At 48.5% G+C, this 18933-nt stretch overlaps 1 protein-coding gene across 1 annotated transcript in view; it reads left to right on the top strand.

Annotated features, from left to right (window-relative positions):
* LOC103774817 (kelch-like protein 3) overlaps positions 1–17011 on the top strand; it is a 35182-nt gene extending 18171 nt beyond the window's left edge. The window contains exons 5-14 of the mRNA XM_008942246.1: positions 12–121; positions 5339–5455; positions 6440–6589; positions 9191–9308; positions 10028–10225; positions 10912–11013; positions 13190–13318; positions 15638–15778; positions 15973–16116; positions 16375–17011. Of these exons, the coding sequence (XP_008940494.1) occupies positions 12–121; positions 5339–5455; positions 6440–6589; positions 9191–9308; positions 10028–10225; positions 10912–11013; positions 13190–13318; positions 15638–15778; positions 15973–16116; positions 16375–16403 (1238 nt within the window). The 3' untranslated portion in view covers positions 16404–17011. The remainder of the gene's footprint in view (positions 1–11; positions 122–5338; positions 5456–6439; positions 6590–9190; positions 9309–10027; positions 10226–10911; positions 11014–13189; positions 13319–15637; positions 15779–15972; positions 16117–16374) is intronic.
* Positions 17012–18933: the final 1922 nt, after the last annotated feature.

Raw genomic sequence — 18933 nt, 5'->3', positions numbered from 1 at the left:
TTGTTGAACAGAGCAGCACTTTCCTGAGGTGATGCTAGGAGAAGAATTTCTTAGCCTTAGTCTGGACCAGGTTTGCAGTTTAATATCGAGTGACAAGCTCACGGTCTCCTCTGAAGAAAAGGTACAGTAAACTGTGTGGCAACAGTGAATGTAAGCATGCTGGAGTGTTTCTTGCTCTTGCATCAGGAACTATTCTCTTGTTATGCTTTTTAGGGGCTGTTTGTCTCCTCTGAAGAAAAGGTACAGTAAAGTGTGTGGCAACAGAGAATGTAAGCATGCTGGAATGCTTCTCAATCTTGCATCAGGAACTGTTCTCTTGTTATGCTTTTTAGGGGCCGTTCTCCAACAGAGGTCACATAGAAAGGAAAATTAAAAATAATGTGAATCCTAAAAACACATTAAAATGACCTTCACTTGGTTGTTTTTTGCAGGAAGCAATGATTCTCAGATCCATATCACTTCCAAAAGCCCTGGGGGCCAGAGCCAAACACCTTCCCTCTCTGGAAAACTAGGAGCCTCCCATCTGCTCTTGTGTAAAGCTCTTATTACCTGCTGTAAAACCTCAAAAGAAGGGGAATTTCATTAGGCCAGGGAGGAATACTGGCCTGTGTGCATGTCAGACAGAACAATGAAAGGAGTGTCCCAACCCAAAAGGGGGAAAGAAATATTTTTAGAGGGAAAAAAAAATGTGAAAAAAAAGGCACTGGTTGATGTTTTGTGGTTGAAATATTCAGCACATCTGGTGTGGTCTCTAGTCCTGGGAAGGAGGGTGATTGGTGTTTATTGTACTTGGTGAACACCAGCTCCAGCCCCTTCCTCTGGTGTGGGCTTCCTGCATGGCCTGAGCAGGTTTCTGGGGAGAGGTTTGTGCCTTGAACCACCTCCAAACTGTCACGGTGTGGGGATGGACACTTGTGGGAGGCTGCAGGAGAGCTTGAGTGGCTCATAACTTCAGGACCATTGTTGGATGCCTGCGTTTTGGTGGGATGAGGGTGGACCTGGGCGTGCTCAGTGCTGCTGGTCTGTCCTGAGCTGGGCAGGCTGCACATCCTGGTGCATGCACCCATCCTGCTCAGCCCCTCCCGATGGCAGACCCTGGGTGCTTGGGCCCCAAAGGGCTGTAGGGCTTGCCAGAAACCCCACACCACGTGGGGTGGGGATGCAGGGCTGCTTCCTTCAGGTCCTGAGCCAGCAAACTCCGAGCTTTGGGAGCATGTTTCTGCAGGCATGGGGGTGGTGTGGGTGTCTCACTGGGGTGCTGTGAGGTGCCAGGAGGGCAGAAACCTAACGGTGTGAACTTGCAGCACAGTCCCTTGACATGAGCCAAGCAGCCTCCAAAGGGAAGTGCAGGTTTAGTAACCAATCCTTCCAGTCCTGAGCAGCATTGTTAAAAGGCTTTTGTTGGCCTTGTGCCCAGAGAAATCAAAGTGCTCCCTCCCTCATCTGAGCTTCATACAATGAAACCCAGTATTTCTTTAGCTGATTGTAAAAGTTGAGAGTGCAAGGCAGTGGAAGGAAATGTAAGCATAAGCTGCACGTTCAAAACAGCAGATATGAGTATCAGGAGACAGGAGACAGAGTGGGACTGGGACATAAACATGAAAAAAACAGTGCTGGAGTCCAAAGAAGTGCTGAAAATTGAGGACAGGCTTCCAGGCTGCTGTTTTATGTTAGCTTCATGACAGACAAGCAGTTTTCCTGACCTTTATTCTTCTGATCTGCTCATGTATGAGATATATCTTATTAAAAAGAAAATAGATAAAAATCTGTCCACACCCCCCCCCCTCCATATCTGTGTGTGCACGTGTGGTGGATAGAGGCCTGTTTTTAAGCAACAAGGTGTTGTAAGCAGGCAAATGCTTCAGGCCTCTGGGAGCTGAATTCTCAGGGCCAGGTTTCAGGGGAGGCTCTTCTTGTCCCTGTCCTTGCTGCCTGGCACGTGTGCTGCAGCTGAGGAACCAGTGTGCCCATCTCTGGGTCTCTGGGAGGTGTTGCAGAGTCCTGCCAGGCCAGAAGGTAACAAGGCCAGGGAGGGAAATACTGCCCTTAAAATGCTTCAAGACATGCGTGCCCAAGAACTTTTCTATTTTCCCCTTCCTCTGCCCCAACTAATACCAACTGACCCAATAAAATATATCTTTATCTCTACCAATTTTGGCATACTTCCATCCCTTGGCCACCAGGACTACAGAAATTGTCTGCTACCAGAGAAATCTGTGTTAATTGTAAAATGATGACAACGTTTCCCTGTTATTAAAACAATATCCTCCTTTCTCTCCCTCTCCCCCTTGCTTTTGCCAACCCCTGGAGTTGCACAGGCCCTTTTGGCCTAGGGCAAAGGTTTATTTTGGTCCCTGCCTACTCTTTTTGCTGGAGCTGAGTACTTTGGAGACAGTTTTATCAGTGCTTTCTCTGCCTGACCTAATTGGCTAATAATAACAGTATATGCAAGAAAGGAAAAATGATGAAAAAATCACAGAATCATTAAAGTTGGAACAAACCTCTAAGATCAAGTCCAACCATCACCCAACACTACTGTGACCATTAAACCATGTACCCAAGTGCCACATCCACACAGTTTTTTAACCCCTCCAGGGATGGAGACTCCAGCACCTCCCTGGGCAGCCTGGTGCAATGTCCCACAAAACCCATGTTTATTCATGTTTATTGATGATGTGTGAAATGGAGGGGCTTCCAACCCTTGAGAAAGGGCTCCTGCCAACTCAAAACAGAGATGAAATAAATTTTTAAAAGGGTTGAGATTTTTGGGTTGAGGATTTTACACAGAGTCCAGTCGTCGACTCAGTGTCTTGTGCCACTGACATGCAGCACAAGCTGGTGCACTTTAGTCCTTGCTCCTGGGAGTATCTCAATGACTGAATTTTTGGCTGAAGAGAATGAGAGAATGGGAAAACCTCTGGGCTTGCTCTTGGCTTAGGTGGTGTGCAGAAAGGGGATGTTCCAGGCTTTTACCTTTCTGTAGGATAAAGTGGGAAATGGGCTTCTCCCAGCTCAGGATGCTCCTACAGCCAGGCAGGTGCCAGCCACAAACTCAGCCCCTGCCTCTGCTTGAATTAAAGCTGTGGAGTGGGGAATGGCTTCATTTCCTCACACCCTGGCAGTGGGAAAACCCATCTCCTGGGGGAGCAGCAGCTGCTGCTGGGGGTCTGCAGCCACACAGCCTGCAGGGGGAGGGCACGGCAGGGGAGGAGCAGATGGGACCTGTAATAGAGATACTGCTGTCTTGGATTAAGATTATTTTTCCCCCCTTCTCATAAAATGAGGAATGAGAGCCTGAGGAAGGTGCCAGAATCTGTTTTTTAAAAAATTTCTGTTATTTTTAGAGTAGGCACAGCAGGCTGGCATCAGTGTATGCTTACCTCAGGAGTGGTCTCCAGCAGTGAGGACTGAGTTTATTCCATGCCCCATTTGCTTTACCTTCCTTGAGGATTTGTGTCATCGTGGTCTGTAGCTGGGCACGTCCCCATCCTGTGACCTGTTCTGTAGCTCAGCATCTGTGCAGAAGAGGTTAATGAAAAGCATGTTTGTTGGCTAAACATTCGCTTTAGACTCCTTCCACACTTATTTGCAATTAAAAATCTCACAACCTAGTTTCTGCTTTAAGTGCTGTGGAGCCCAAGTGAAATTGTTTATTTATTTCCATCTTAAAATGCTTAAAGGTTCTGCAGGGGTTGTTTTCCTCTGCATTTGCTGGGGTTTGATTACACAGCTTCCTGTCGCCTTGCTTAAGTCCTCATCACAGTGTCCTGAATTCCAAACAGTTCAGGAGGAGCATTTGTTGGCAAAGGAAATGAGGCTGGTGCTTTACTGCTTTTTTAAAGTATATAGCTTAGCTTAAGAGGAAGAAACCCCTTTCTGCTCTGCCTCTCCTTTGTGGAAGCATTGGTGCCTCCTGCAAATAAATTTGGCAGCAACAACTGGGGACTTTGAGGAGTGGTGCCATCAGTTCTGGTTGATTTTGTCAAATTGGTGACCTTGGAGCAAGCAAAATGGTTTCTTGGGGAGTGATGGGAGGGTTGGAAAGAAAGGAAAAAATATCTGTGCAAATTGGCCTGACCATTTGGTGACCCTAGAGGGAAGTTGAAACCAAGGGCACTTGCTGAGTGTGCTGGGGCGAAGAGCCAGCAATGGGTTTTGGGGGGCTGGGGTCTGCAGGGGAGGCCTGGGGTCTGTAGGGGAGGGCTGTGCTCAGCCCCCCAGGAGTAACTGGGTAGTGAGAGCACTTAGGGAATTTTGCCTGTAGATGTGACTTCAGGGTCAGAATTTAATTCCCACTCTGTGGGGAAGCTCCACTGCAATGATCCAGATCCTGCCCTGCAGCATCTGAGACTTCACCAGACTCTCTGCTGTTCTTGCTGGGCATTTCAGGGGAGCCTTTCCCACTCCTGGTGACATTTTTAGGCCTTTCTTCTGGGAGGGGTGAGGCTGACAGTTATGTAAGCACATGCATATTCATGCAGGAGCCCAGGCAGGTCTCTTCTGCCCGCTCTGCTCCTTGTGCAGGGCTCCTGCTGCATGGGGCTGTTTCTGAGCTGTTTGTCACGGAGTCCAGCTTTGGATGCTTATCTGAGCCGGCTGGATCTGGGAGGAAAACTAGATTTTGGTTCAGAGCAGAAGTCCAGCGTGCCCTTGCTTCCCAGCTGGTGTATCTGAGTATTTCTAGCAGTGAAACGTGTGCAGGGCAGAGGCTTTGTGGCTGCACGTGTGGTGAACTTGTTCTGAAAACTTCCTGTTTTTTTTTTTTTTAGGGGGTGCAGTGATGACATATGATGGTGAGGGTACATTTACAGAGTAGTAACTTACCTTTGTGGCTGCACGTGTGGTGAACTTGTCCTGAAAACTTCCTGGGTTTTTTTTTTAGGGGGTGCAGTGATGAAATATGATGGTGAGGGTACACTTACAGAGTAGTAACTTACTGTGTTGCCAGACTCCTTTGGGAGGGGAGATCTCTCTTATCAGGAGCTATCGTTTTGGCCGATTTCATGAATAATGTCCAGTGCAAATGTCAACTGGCTAATTAAGTTTCCTGGCTGCCTTCCAGTACTCATGTCCAAGAGGTATATGAGCGTGCTGGGCACACGCTGAGCTTTGAGACTGATACAGCACATCCAGGTGGGAAACTGCTTATTGATACGCATGGTCAGCTCACCTCTTCCCTAGGGTGGTGCTGGTGCTCGGTGCAGTCACGACTTACTTCAGCTGTTTGATAGAGATCTTCCACCTCCTCCCTTCCATCCTCTAAAATCACAATGCTTCTGGTGTTGGGGAGGTGACTGTGCGAGCCAGTTCTCCCTTTAATTGTACTTTCTCTGTGTAGGTCTTTGAAGCAGTTATTTCTTGGATAAATTATGAGAAGGAGTCTCGCTTGGAGCACATGGCTAAACTGATGGAGCATGTTCGCCTGCCCCTTTTGCCCAGAGATTATCTTGTACAGGTTAGTCTGCAAATAAGTAATTAATACTTGCACTTAAGCTGCTGGTAGCTCCTTAATCAGGGGCTTGGCTGTCTGTGTCTGAGATGGGTTCTCTGACATGTTGCTGAGTCTGCAAACGAAGGAGTAAAAGGAGAAACTGGATGGACTCCAAAGTGTTTGTGCAGAAACGTTGTAAATGTGCCCCTCTTGGTGGAAGCATGTAGAAGATGTTAATATCTTGGGATTTTTGACCTTGAAAGTACCCAGCTAGCAGTGTTGCAAGTTTGTGCAGTTTTTTTCCCCCAATGCACAGGTAAATTTAGAATGGTGAGAACACATCGTGTGAGAATTTTGGCTTAAGATGTGTTCTGCACATAGAGTTGGGTCTGTGTGACTGGCAGGTGAGATGCTCTCTGACTCAGTCTGACTTGGAGATTGTTCTTGACAAGTTAATTCCTGGGATCTGGGCCTTAATAACGAGCTGAGAATCCCCAAAGAAGGGGCTGGCATATGGGCTCATTGACTACTGTGCTTTCATCCTGTGTCTAAAAAAACCAATGATATTGAAATAAAATTGGTATTCACAAGATGAAGCCACCATAGCTGCTTTTTTTTTTGGTCTAAACTATATCTTTTTATCAAGTAGAAGATATTGCCTCTGCTTAAAAATTTTAACACAAATAAAAGTAATTTCTTGCTTTACTTGTTTTATATTCAGACTCTTCGTGAATTCTCCTCTGGTGAGTTAAGTGTCTGGCAGAGGGTGAGGAAATAGAGGGAGCACTGCTGGTCTTGGGTGATACTGGAAAAAAGTGAGGAGTTTGGATGTTACTGCATCTGTTTCTTTGGGAAGAGCTTAAAGTCTGTGTTTGTCTCCTGCATTTATTTAATGTTGGTACACTGGAAAAGAAATTCTAGGTTTCGTGTTCTTTCTGCAGAGCTCCTTGTGACCTATGCCACCAAGTACTTCAGTTTAAATGATCCTTCTTGTGTGTGTGTTCTCAGACAGTTGAAGAAGAAGCTTTAATCAAGAATAACAACACCTGTAAAGACTTTCTTATTGAGGCCATGAAATACCATTTGCTTCCTCTGGATCAAAGGCAGCTGATAAAGAATCCCAGAACAAAGCCAAGGACTCCCGTTAGCCTGCCTAAGGTAAGCCCAGTTTGTCTCTTTGTGCCACCTCACACCACATTACTGGTGTGAAAGGATCTTGTGTGTTTCTCACTAACTCCCTGATGGTCCTTCAAAGTGTTTTACTCCCTCTTCTGGTACTGCCTATATCCACCAAGGGTACAGAACTAAGTTGTATCAAGTGAGATGTAAAACCTTAGGAGAAGCAATATCTCTGCCCCCTGGGCAAAGGTCTTCAAACATCTTGTCAGCCACAAGTGGTTTTGAGAACTGATGTTGCTCTTGGAGCAGCAGCTGCCTGTGGTGCTCGGAGGGTTGGCTGAGGTTTCTGCTGGCTTCTACACTGCTCTGGAGCTCTGTTGAGGAGGATCACAGTAGGGGTCTTTCCTTTTCCCATATCCATAGTCGGAAGCCAGGAAGGAAGTCTGAAGCAAACCTCAATAGACTCAAAGCAGCTACTGAGTAAATAATCCTTGTTACCCCTCACATTTATCCTGCAGGCATGTGATGCTCTGGCCACCACTTTATTAGCAAAGGAAAAAATGACAACAGAAACCATTTTCCTTGTGCCTCGGAGGTAAACGGAGCTTGGCACGGTGTCTCTCAACAGACTGGCTGAAGCTATTAATAAGCATTTTGGAGATTGTAAGACATCAAAACCACAGTGTATTATTTTTCTAAGCACAAATCGTAGGCAGCTTGGTTTGTGGGGTGGTGTGTGAGATGTGTGCTGTGAGGGACTATTCAGATTTTAGCTATTGGACTGTCCATGGAGGAGAAGTGATTCTGCAGAGTGTGTTGGCGTGTTGTGTCCTTCTGCCTGTGGGTGCTGAGATGAAGTTGGTAGAACATAGCTTTGGAGGGTATCATGAAGAGCTGATGTGACCCTTGTGCAAGGACTGAAGTAGTTAAAGATAAAATGAAGAGTGAACCAGTGAGTTTGGAGGTTCTCAGGTTCTTCTATAGCATGACCCAATGAGTACAAACCCAAATCTTCTGCAGGTCTCTCCTCGCCTCTTTTTAATGGTAAAGAAAGGGGAGAAGCTGATGATCTTTCAGCAATCCTGTTACTGAGAGACTTTCATCTGGTCTGTTGGTCCCACTGATGAGGGATTACTGTCTGCTGTGAAATCTCTTAATTCTGTAATCGTGTGAAGCTCTGCAGCTTTCTTTGGAAGGCTGTTACACAAGTAGTAGTCAGGCTGCTAATTTAGACTCAATTTGCTTTCTGATGTCACAGTCTCATCTTTGCAGATCAAAGAGTCCACTCTTCTCATACTCTTCAAATTCTTTAAATTGTTATCTGGCTCTGTACTTCTAAAGCAACTGTGATTGGAGTTGAGCTCATTACCTGAGTGACCTCGAGTGATGATCTTCTGCCCGTGGCCACTCACAGCTGCCTTGCAGAGGCTAAAGCCAGTTTCTCATCTACTCTGACTATATTTGAAGCACTGTTATCTTGCTTCAAGCTTCTTGGCCTTGTGAAAATCAGATTGTCTTGGGTAGTATTTGCTCCTGCCAATTTGCTGTGATAAGGGGAGCAAATCCTCCCTCTTGATAGCTGTGGAGGGTTAAAGGAAATGTGTTCAGAGCAAAGTGCAGGTGGAGCTGTTGTAGGTGGAGGTGATTTGGACACTGCCTGTGCATGGGTTGGTTTGCAGTGCCCAGCTGGGGCTCAGCTGCAGGCTCCTGGGACCACTGCCTCTGGGCTAGTCAGCAAGTCCATGGGGAGTTTGTCTTCTGGTGGCAGGCAGGGCAGATTTGGGCAGGGCTGCACTGCACACCATCCAGGTCTTCTCGCTTTTCCACCAGTGTCCACTGCTTGCCATTGCTGGGAGTGGAGTCTGGGGCTGGACCTGGCAGAGTGGTTCTTGCCCTCCTGAGATTGTGCTTGATCACCTCCACATAGATCTTCCCTATCTGTGAGGAATTTGGGGGTTCATTACTGGATTTGCATCAATACACGTTGCAGCCAAAAGCTGTAAGGAAGCTGACAGATCATTTCCTTCAGCAGCCCAGGTCTTCATGGACTGTTGGTGATTTTTCCAAGTGCCATCTTCCCTGCAGGTGCCAATTCAGCTGTCAGGTTCTGTTTGCTGAGTGGCATTGATCACTTTTAGCACCACCATGGAGATAATGACTCAAGAATGGGCTGGCTGTGGAAATTATGCTACGATCATCTTTCTGTCAGGTTCTGTTTGCTGAGTGGCATCGATTACTTTTAGCACTATCATGGAGATAATGACTCAAGAGTGGGCTGGCTGTGGAAATTACGCTGGGATCATCCTCACTTCAGAATACTTCTGCAGTGAGTCTTGTGCCTGCTGTGGTGCCAAGAGGTTTTGTCTTTTGTGGGGAAATAGAGCAGGTTGTCCACCTCAGAAAAGGTGTGGAAGGATTAACAGGGCTGCCAGTTGTAGCATGCATTAAATTGGAGAGAAGATTTTCCCCCTTGGAATAGAGTTGCCTGAAGTAAGTGTCACTGCAGAAGGTTCTAGTGGGCTTGCAGCGTGGTTTTGGCAGCTACTTTTGAGCAGGTTGTGATGCTGGTTCCTTTGCAGAGAGCAGCTGCTGGGGCTGGTGCCTGAGGTGTCCCCTGTTCTTTCTCCCTTCCCTCTGCAGGTGATGATCGTGGTGGGTGGGCAGGCGCCCAAGGCCATTCGCAGTGTGGAGTGCTATGATTTTGAGGAGGAGCGGTGGGATCAGGTTGCTGAGCTTCCCTCCCGGAGGTGCAGGGCAGGTAATGGGAACTTCTGCCACAACCTCCTCTCTTTTCATGGTGCAGCCCTTCAGCGCTGGATGGACGTCCTCACTTGTCCCTTCAGCCTTCCTCTGTGCCCCTGCCCTCAAGCAGCTTTTTCTTTTTGCCATTCCTTCCTCTTCTTTCCCTGTAGACATGTATCCTTCTCATTCAGGTGGAAGCCCTGCCCTCTGAAGGGGTTTCTCCTACCCACCTGCCCTCCATAGATGCTGTCTCCCTTGCATCATCTCTCTCCTGGCTGTGCCTCTATCACTGTTTGCCCTCCTCCTCCCATCTCACTGGCTTGGCAGCCCACAGGGATACAGTTTTCCATGCTGGTTTCCTAGTGAAAATGAAAGGAGCTGAATCAGTCCCTCTCAGTGCTGAGGAGGGGGTGATGGAGAGCAGACCTGTAAGCTGGGAGTGTTCCTCTGAAGACATCTGACGGGGGGTTGTGAACGTGGATGGCCATTTGGTGTTCTCCCTGGCTCAGACAATGACTCATTCAGGTGTGAACTCCATCCGTGCCTTACCTTGCCACGTGTTTAAGCGTGTTTCACCTTCCACGCCACACGTGGTGCTCTTAGCCTGCAGGAGATGCCCCAAAGCCTTGTCCCCCTTCTGCTCTCCTCCGCTGTCTCACACCCCCTGCGGGACGCCTGATCCCGCTCCCCAAGCATCCGTGAAGCCTCGGCGAGGTGTCTCTCCTCTCTTGCCAGGGGTGGTGTTCATGGCTGGCAACGTCTATGCCGTGGGGGGCTTCAACGGGTCCCTGCGGGTGCGGACAGTGGACGTGTATGATGGGGGGAAGGACCAGTGGACCTCCATCGCCAGCATGCAGGAGAGACGCAGCACGCTGGGCGCCGCCGTGCTCAACGACCTGCTCTACGCCGTGGGCGGCTTCGATGGCAGCACGGGTAGGTGGCCGGGCAAAAACCCAGCAGTGCCCTGACAGAAGTGTCTCATTCTCTGTAGGATTATCCTTTCCCTGGGCTGAACAGGGATTTTTTCCTTGTCTTAGTTAAATTTTTCATAGCGACATGAGTACAGGGCTTTTTTTCCTTGTCTTAGTTAAATTTTTCGTAGCGACATGAGTGCAATGCCGGCAAAGCATCTTATGGGGTGTGTGTCTGGGATTTATCTTGGCATAGCTGTATGTTTAGATTCACACCTCTGCCTCTGCTGGAGAGCTTTGCCACTTGGTTAAGCCCTAAATGAACTGTTTCAGCTGGTGATGAGTGCAATGCCACAGGCTCTGGGGGAATTTTTAAACCCTTGCATGGATGTTTTGTAATGCTTGGAAGGACGTGGGACTTTTGGGCTTGGGATTTGGACCCTGCTCCCTCTTGGTGCCCCTGGCACATTGGAGGGGCAGCAGGCCCAGGGCAGGGGTGATGGGGTAACAGTTCTTCCAGCTGTTGAAGAAGTACCATTGACATGCTGGTCTCAGCCCTAAAGGTGAGGGACTAGAAATTGGGTTGCAGGAGCGTGGGGGGAATGATGGGCGTGGGAGGAGGTGGAAGGCAGATGAAAGTGCAACATCAATCTTTTTTTCTTCTCTTTTTTTTTAATTAGAAAACCTGTGTATCCCCTTTTTAACTAGGTCTGGCATCAGTTGAGGCCTATAGCTATAAAACCAATGAGTGGTTTTTTGTGGCTCCCATGAACACAAGAAGAAGCAGTGTTGGAGTTGGAGTTGTGGAGGGTAAGAAAATCAGCAGCCATTTCCATCAAGTGAATGTTTCTGTGTCCAACAGGGGCCTGAACGGGCAAGTGCAATAGGAGGGAACTGCAGGGACTGTTCTCTAGACTAGTTGGTAAAGATTTATTTTACATGATGTAATTGCTGCAGCTCTTTCCATTCTCTTTCTCTTAGTGAAAAATCATGTATAGCTTTCCAAGAGCCTCAGACCCATATCAGACCAGCCCAATGCCTCCTGTGAATGCCGTTAGGTGTGTGCAGGTTCCTTTGAATCCTGATTCTTCCTGGGCTGCCCCTGGGCAGTGAAAACAAGCAGCATTGTGCAGCATGTGCTGTTGCTGTCAGCAGACTCTGCGTGGATGGAGTACCCCTCCCAAAAAACCTGCTCAGTGAGAGAAGCAGAGTCCATCCCAGAGCCTCAAGCTGGTGGTTTGGCAGGAGTACTAAACCCATCTCTGTTGACACCAGGCCTGCTGGCACGCACAGCAGCTTTGCTCTGGTTTGTGGATGAGCAGGGACTGATGACAGCAAACACTGGCAGCTCAGGATTGAGGCAGGGAGGTGGGTGGAGAGGGTGGTTGGAGGGACTGTGGCAGCTGTTGGCACCTACGTGTCAGCACCAAACTCGAGGGAGCTGGAACTGAGCAGCTTGGTTTGGATCCAGGAGAAAAAAAGCAGTTTGAGTAGGAGCCTTTTCTTCCATGAGCAAAATCACTTCTGAAGCCAGTGGAAGGTTTTATCTGATCTTGTCTTCAGTGTGGTGTAGCAGTTCCCAGTTAGCACAGTGTGGAGCAGCCACTGGCACGAGCCTGGTTATAAACTGTGCTTTGAAGGGGTTTGGTTTGACCCGTTTGAATGGGAAATATGTGAAATGTGTTTATGTACATGAGATGTGTTTATGTGACAAGAGGGAGGGAGATAAAGTCAGAATAAATAGTGGTGGTTGTGCTAAATGCATGTATTTGTTTAAGAAGCATCTTCTTCAAAACTGGCCCATGCTTGTGAAGTGCTGGGCTGCTGATGGTCACTGGGGATTTGCTGGAGTGATTTCAATGCAGAACAGATACAGAGTACATGCCTGAGAGATGCATTTCTGTGGGTAAGATTTCTACTGAAATCCTTTTCCTTTGCTTAGTTTGAAATCACAAATAACTGTTGCACATGTTGGAGTCCATGGTAAAAATAAAAGGCATGTGAGGAGGAAGAGCTGATGGCATTGGTGTAGGAAGCAAGCTGCAGCCTGCAGTTATCCAGTGTTCATCTGAATGTCATGAAGATTGACATGATGGCTGTGGGTACTGACAATATCTAATAATTGATGCCAGCCAGGGAAACTTGTCTGGCTTGGTCTGGCACTCTTGCCTTGATTCATTGACTAACACTGGGTGGGTTGAACCAACAGCACAAGTGAGAGTTTGAAATGTTTATAGAAACAGGAAGATACAGAAGGAGCACAGTCATAAACCTGATCCTTGCAGACATCTCCTAGTGATCACAGCCCTGAGGAGGCCATGAGTGAAGCTGAGGGAGAAAGAAAAGAGCTGGTGTGTTCCTGGAGCGGTGCAAACATCAAGGGAAGAGGAGGATGCAAAAGACTGTAGATGATGGTGGCTGGTGGGAGTCTCCTGTGCATGCAAAGAATTGCATAGCTCATTTGTTGCCAGGCTCTGCTGTTCTGGATTGAAAACTGGTCTTATTCACAGGTTGTGTACACAAATTTGGGTTAAAACTGGCTGGGTTTCTTTTGGCCCATGTTCTTCAAAATCAGGTTTAGGTTTCCATGTAGGTTTTACATATGAACATAAGAGGCTGTTGCATATTTATTGCTCATGTGATGTTGTAAATCCAGTCCAGTATCAACCTTTGGCAGGACACCTTGCCTTGTGGCACCCAAACAGGAGGAGACAATCAGCAGAACACACTTTGAGGTTCCCTCTTCTGGGCCAACAAGTCATTTGGAAAACCCTCTGGTCTTTTGGCTTCTAATTCAGCTGCCATGCCTGTCGTTTCCTTGTCTTAGCTGATGTTGTTAACAGCTTTAAAAACCCTCAGGGAGCCTCCCTCAGACCCTGGCAGCAGGATTTCCCCCAGGCGCCGGGCTCCGTCCCCTCCCGGGGGCGCGGCGGTGGCACGACGTGCCCGTGGGCGTGCTGCTGATGCCAGGGTGTGTCTCTGCCAGGGAAGCTCTACGCCGTGGGGGGCTACGACGGGGCGTCCCGGCAGTGCCTGAGCACCGTGGAGCAGTACAACCCTGCCACCAACGAGTGGACCTACGTGGCCGACATGAGCACTCGGCGCAGCGGCGCAGGTACCGCCCCCCACCTCTGCTCCTGGCAGGGGCGTCCTCTCTGTTAGGAAAGAGAAGTGTGGCTTGGCACTGCAGCCTGGTATTTCTCACCCTTCCCAGGAGGGGAGAATCTGTAATTGCTGGGAAGCTCTCGGCAGCTCTTGTGACTTTGTGAGGACCTGCCAAATGGAAGGTTATTTCATTAATCTGGGAGTTAATTTCAGTGTTTCTAGATAGCTTTGCTAACAGGTGCATCTCGCTTGTAAGCAGAGAGTTGTTTTTCCCAAGGGCCAGCTGCAGGCACAGCTGAGCTGCACCTCCTTCCCTCTGATCGTTTTGGGGTTGTCAGATGGATTTTCCTTTTGGATCATGCAGACCAAGCTAAGGTAACAAAATTTGCAGCCTGATAGAATGAGTTGGAAGGGAACTTAAAGATCCCTTCCAGCTCATTCTGTGGTTGATTCCAACCCTGCTGCCATGGGCAGGGACACCTGCCAAATCTCAGATCATCTCAGATTCCCCTTCTAAGGTAGTTTTCAGTGCACTTTTTTGCTGACAATAGTTGGTGATCTGGAGGATCAGAGGAAAGGACACGTTAAAGGATTATGTTTCTCATCTTGATGCTTTCTAAGTCAAGTATGTGACATTAGGACAGGTAGGCACTCTCTGTGGCTTTTCCTCTCTGAAAGGGCTAAAAGTTCTTATCCATTGCATTTAAAATGGTCTTCAGATGAAGGGGAAAGTGTTGATGTGGGTTCTAGTGCTCAGTGTGTGCAGTGGGCCCTCCCTGATGTGAAATTCTGTGTCCAAAGTGGCAGTTCTTAGAGGCAGCCAAGCCTGGAGGCTGCTCTTTGTGTGGGGGCCAAAATGACCCTGCAGGTTAAGCTGTGCTGGGAATTCCCTTCTGAGCTGGGCAGTTGAGAGTCTGCCCTCTACACACCATCTTCCTCTCCTCAGACAGACACCTTTCCAGGAGTCCAAGTGAGGTGGTCACACACTGTTGGTTTGAATTGCAGCGAAGAGGTTTTTAGTTTCTGCTTGATGCTTAAACCAAGCCCAGTGCAACCTTGGGAGAGAACAGGATGAGCATCTTGTGTTGACAGCACGTTGAAACACAGCAAACCAGTTTGTGCCTGTGGTGAGGTGGACAGTAACTTTCCTCACCAGTTAGGTGAGTTCTGGTTCCCCAGTCAGTTGGGAGGCACCTTGTACAGCTCTGGGGCCAGGACGTACACTGGGACGTGTTCTGCTCCTCCCCAGTGGTGCATGTTGGAGCACCTCGACCAGGCTGAGAGTTTGGCCCAGTAAGGTGGATATTTGTGGCAGTTAGAGATTAATTACCAGTGACTGCCAGAGATGAACCATGAACCCCAGTGTCACGCTGGGGTTTCAGCACCCCTTGGTACAGCAAGAGATGGCTGTCAAAGCCAAACCCAGCAGCAGTAAGTTAAGGAGGTCTGGAGAAGAGAGAGGTGATGCTCAACTGTCACCACCAGTCCATCTTCAAGGCACTGGGGCTGTCCTGCTGGTGAATGCCCGTGGTTGAAATGATGCAATTCAGATCTGTGTTTCTGTTTGACTAATCCCACCTTGTTAATTTTAATAGAGGCCTTTGAACCTATTAACGAAGATATGTTGCTGGAAGTTTTAACTCTCACGGATTGGTGAACGTTTTAATTAATTAATTTACTTAATGTTAGACAGAAGCACCCTTCAGACCCCTGTCATGCCCAGAGATAGAACGAGGGTCCTGCAAAGGTGGCATTGGAGGCACCTCGTCTGTGCCAGGTGCTGCTGCCACGTTTGGGGGCATCACTGATGGGAGTGGGGAGAGAAGAATCTGGTGGCAGCCTCTTGTGAGCTGGTGAGAAGAGGAAGGGTGTCTAAGGGATGAAGCCACATGGCAAAAAGGCAGCAGGGGAGGCAAAAATAAAGCTCCTTGAGTTGGGACGCAGGCTAAAGATAAAGGGCTCTATAGCAGAGAATATCAGGCAGATGGAAACAAGGTGGGGTGGAGGCAGTGGGGAGGAGAGAACGAGCCAGTCCAAAGGAGCTCAGTAAAGGCAGGTGAATGTTGTGGGGTTACTGATCTCAAATAGACTAAGACCTACCAGGGAAGGGGCACAGCCCTGAAGGACAGGACAGCTGCTGGGCATCGCTGCTGTCGTGCCACGTGGCGGTTGGGTGGAGAGCTGACCATGGGCTGGGTGACCTGGAGGCACCTGTGGCCCATGGTTTTGGGAACGCCTTGGAGAGGTCAAGGCAATACCCAGTGGAAGAACCAGGGACACGTGGCCCTTTGCCCTGGCCGTGTGGCTAAGGCTGGGCTGTCTTTGGCAGGCGTGGGTGTCCTCAGCGGGCTGCTCTACGCCACCGGGGGGCACGACGGGCCCTTGGTGAGGAAGAGTGTGGAAGTCTACGATCCGGGAACAAACACGTGGAAGCAAGTGGCAGACATGAACATGTGTAGAAGAAATGCAGGTAACCACACCAAGCCTTTCTGTGGTGTTTGGCTGCAGTTGTCTGTGTGCTTTTTAATAGGACTAAAGTGCTGGTGGTGCAGGTATGTGAGAAAGTGATAGAAGTGGAGGATGAGGAGTGAGCTGGAACGTGGCAGGTGATGTGTCGTGGGGGATGAGTTAGCCTGGGTCTAACCATCTGTGCTCTGCTTTGAGGGGTGTGTGCGGTGAACGGCCTCCTCTACGTGGTGGGAGGAGATGATGGTTCCTGCAATTTGGCCTCAGTGGAATACTACAACCCCACCACAGACAAGTGGACGTTACTACCAACCAGCATGAGCACGGGGAGAAGTTACGCAGGTAAACAGGCAGTGGGAGAGCTGGCAACAGCTGGAGTCATTCCTGAACTTGAGGTGTGTGCCTCCTGAAGCTCTAATCTTACATTTTTTTTCTGTGGTTTCTGTGGCTTTCAGCAGTGGAAACTTTCACAGAAGTAGTAGACACTTCTCTCTGTGCTGGCTGCTGCTGGTGTGTGGCTTTGCAGGATGATCTGAAGCACACAGCAGCCCAGGAGCTGCTCCAACAATAACTGTGTCTGTGTGTCCACTCTTACCACAGGCGTGGCTGTGATTCACAAGCCCTTGTGACACCTGGAGCCGATGCGAGGAGCAGGAGTGAAGTGGATCCAGCTAGGTGGTGTTGGGAGGATGACTGACCTCTGACTTGACCCATCTCATTGCTGTTCACGTCGTAGCATGACAAGTGATGCATTACAAACCTCATCTGCTCTGTGGTGGATAGCGAGGCGAAAATCCCTCTGGGGACACGTTCCACGCTAGACACGAGGTGTTGCTTGTTATCTGTGGTGCAATCAACTGTTCTTCTCAATGGCTAGTGTCCTGAGATAAACACTGTGCCTGAACTGCAGGCACTGAATTTTCTGCGTGAAACAAAACCTGCTACGTTTGGGCACGTGAGTAAAAACAAACACTTTGGGATTTCTTCACTACTGACGCTCCGTGCACGTTATCCATTGAACTCCTTACTCCCTGTGCCTGGAGGGTGGACTTTACTACTGGCAGTGGAAACTTCTGAGTACCAAGTGAGAAAAGCAGTCAGCAGAAATGGACTGGAACAGGGTGCTCTGGCTCGAGCGTGACGCTGTCTCAGTCATACATCTGTATATGCCACTGGACTGCTGTGTGTGTCCCCGAATCTCTTGTCCTATGGTGGAAATAAATGCCATGTGATTTTTATTTTTTTTTTCCCCTACTTGCCATGGATGCTGTTTGCTGGACGTGGTGGGACCTGCTGGGCAGTGCCTTCCCTTGGGCTGAAGTCTCAGCACCTGAACCGCGCGAGCCTCCGCAACCCCGCCGAACCTGTGCTGCTCTGCTGGGGTTTACTGCTCCTGGGAAACAAATGTTGCTTGGACAGAAGGTGTCCCCAGCCCACCCCTTTCAGCTGTGCTGAAAGCCCCAGCTCTAGCTCTGTCCAGCATCTCAATGCCATTTCATAACAGAGCTTTTAGATGTTCAAAGAAATACCTTCTGGTGCCATTAGTGTAGAGACATTACATAAAGCAAGAACCCTCTGTCACCCAAGTGGGGATTAATGAGCAAATTAAAATACCTGCAGTGTTTTAATGCTTCCAGAGTATGGAGATTAACTAATCACTGTCACTCTAATTGCTATTTTAATCTTGCCTGCAATGAAGGCGTTCCTCTATTAGTGTGAAGAATTCATAAGATTATTCAAACCAGACAAATCTAGATCCAGCTGCAAGGTGTCTTGCTTACAGCCCAAATTCTTCAAGCTTTCTGTTTAAGAAGGTGTTTGACTTTAAAATGCTCTTCTGTGTCTCCTGGCACGCTTAGGGGGGCACTCCCAAAGACTCCCCAGCTAAAGGGAACTAGTGGAGAAAAATATTTAAATTAAATTAAAATTTTTGTTGTTGTCTTTCGAGTTTTGGCTTTTTTCCCTCTGTAGATCAGCTGAGGCTTTTTGTAGTGGGCAGCTGGCCTGCCAGACTGAATCTGCTCATGTTACTGTTGAGCTCCAGCACATGCCAATGCTGTTCTGCTGGTTTCTATCTCCATAGCTCTCCTATCAAAAAAGAATCCACGTGACACTGTACCATAGAACAGAAAAATACTTGAAAAATTATTTCAGAGGGATCTAAGGCTACATCACCTTCTGCAGCTTTCGTAGAGGAGTGGGTTACTTCTGTAAATAAGTATATTTTTAGTGTTGGAGTTGGTCCTTGAAGATGGGTGCCTGGTCAGTGGAGGGGAAACAGCACCCACCTTTGCTGCATCACCTCCCCCTGAGGGGGGTGACCTTCCTGGGGGACCTGAGGTACCACCAGCTCCTCTTTGGATGCTCTTGTTTTTACAAACAAAAGCAAACTGACCAAAGAAGTGGCAGCATTCTTCTTGATCTCTACCCTTCCACTGTATGTCAGCTCAGAGGTCTTATAAAAGTAATAATATTAAAAAAAAATAGTCTTTTCTATAATACCCTTTAAACCTTTTGCTTTAGGTTCTACAGTCTGCAGTGAAATGTGCCAAAATAAGGTGTTGCTTCCTGTAAAAGCTGTTGAGGCTGGTAGGAATGTATCCCTGCCTTCAGAGCAGAGGCCTGAGGTGTCTCTTGACCGTGATGTAGGCAAGATGATGCCTTGGGTTGGACTGACCCAGATCCACTGCCCCAGAAGCAACCACCAAAAGCTGTTTCCTTTTCATAGAGCCTGTGAGAATAGAGGATAAAGTGGGACAGGCTTTGGTCAGAGTTAACATCTCTTGTTAGGCTGGGTGGACAAGCAGTTGAGCAGACATGGCCCTCGTGAGGTCTGCTATAGATGTAGGGAGTGTAAAGCTCAGTAGCTCCTGCAGAGCCCGGACACAGCTCAGTAGCTGGGACAGTTCCCAGCTGAGCTGCTCACACCCATGGCACTGCTGGAGCAAAGGGGCATTGCAGACACTCAGAGGTTATGTGGGCTAGAGATGAAAACTCGTAGTTAGTGCAGGGTTGAGGTCTGCCGTGTTTGTCAGGTGTGGAAGGTTCCTGAAGGCTGGATTGGTTTCCCCTGATAAATGAGGGGACAAGCAGCTTGGGGTGCTTGTCTGCTCTTCTAAACTGGCATTCTGCCCACTGCTGGCCTTGGCCTGTGGCTGG

Source organism: Merops nubicus, unplaced genomic scaffold (assembly GCF_000691845.1).
Source record: "Merops nubicus isolate BGI_N331 unplaced genomic scaffold, ASM69184v1 scaffold14786, whole genome shotgun sequence".
Classification (NCBI taxonomy): Eukaryota; Metazoa; Chordata; class Aves; order Coraciiformes; family Meropidae; genus Merops; species Merops nubicus.
This window is presented reverse-complemented; position numbering and strand designations above follow the sequence as displayed.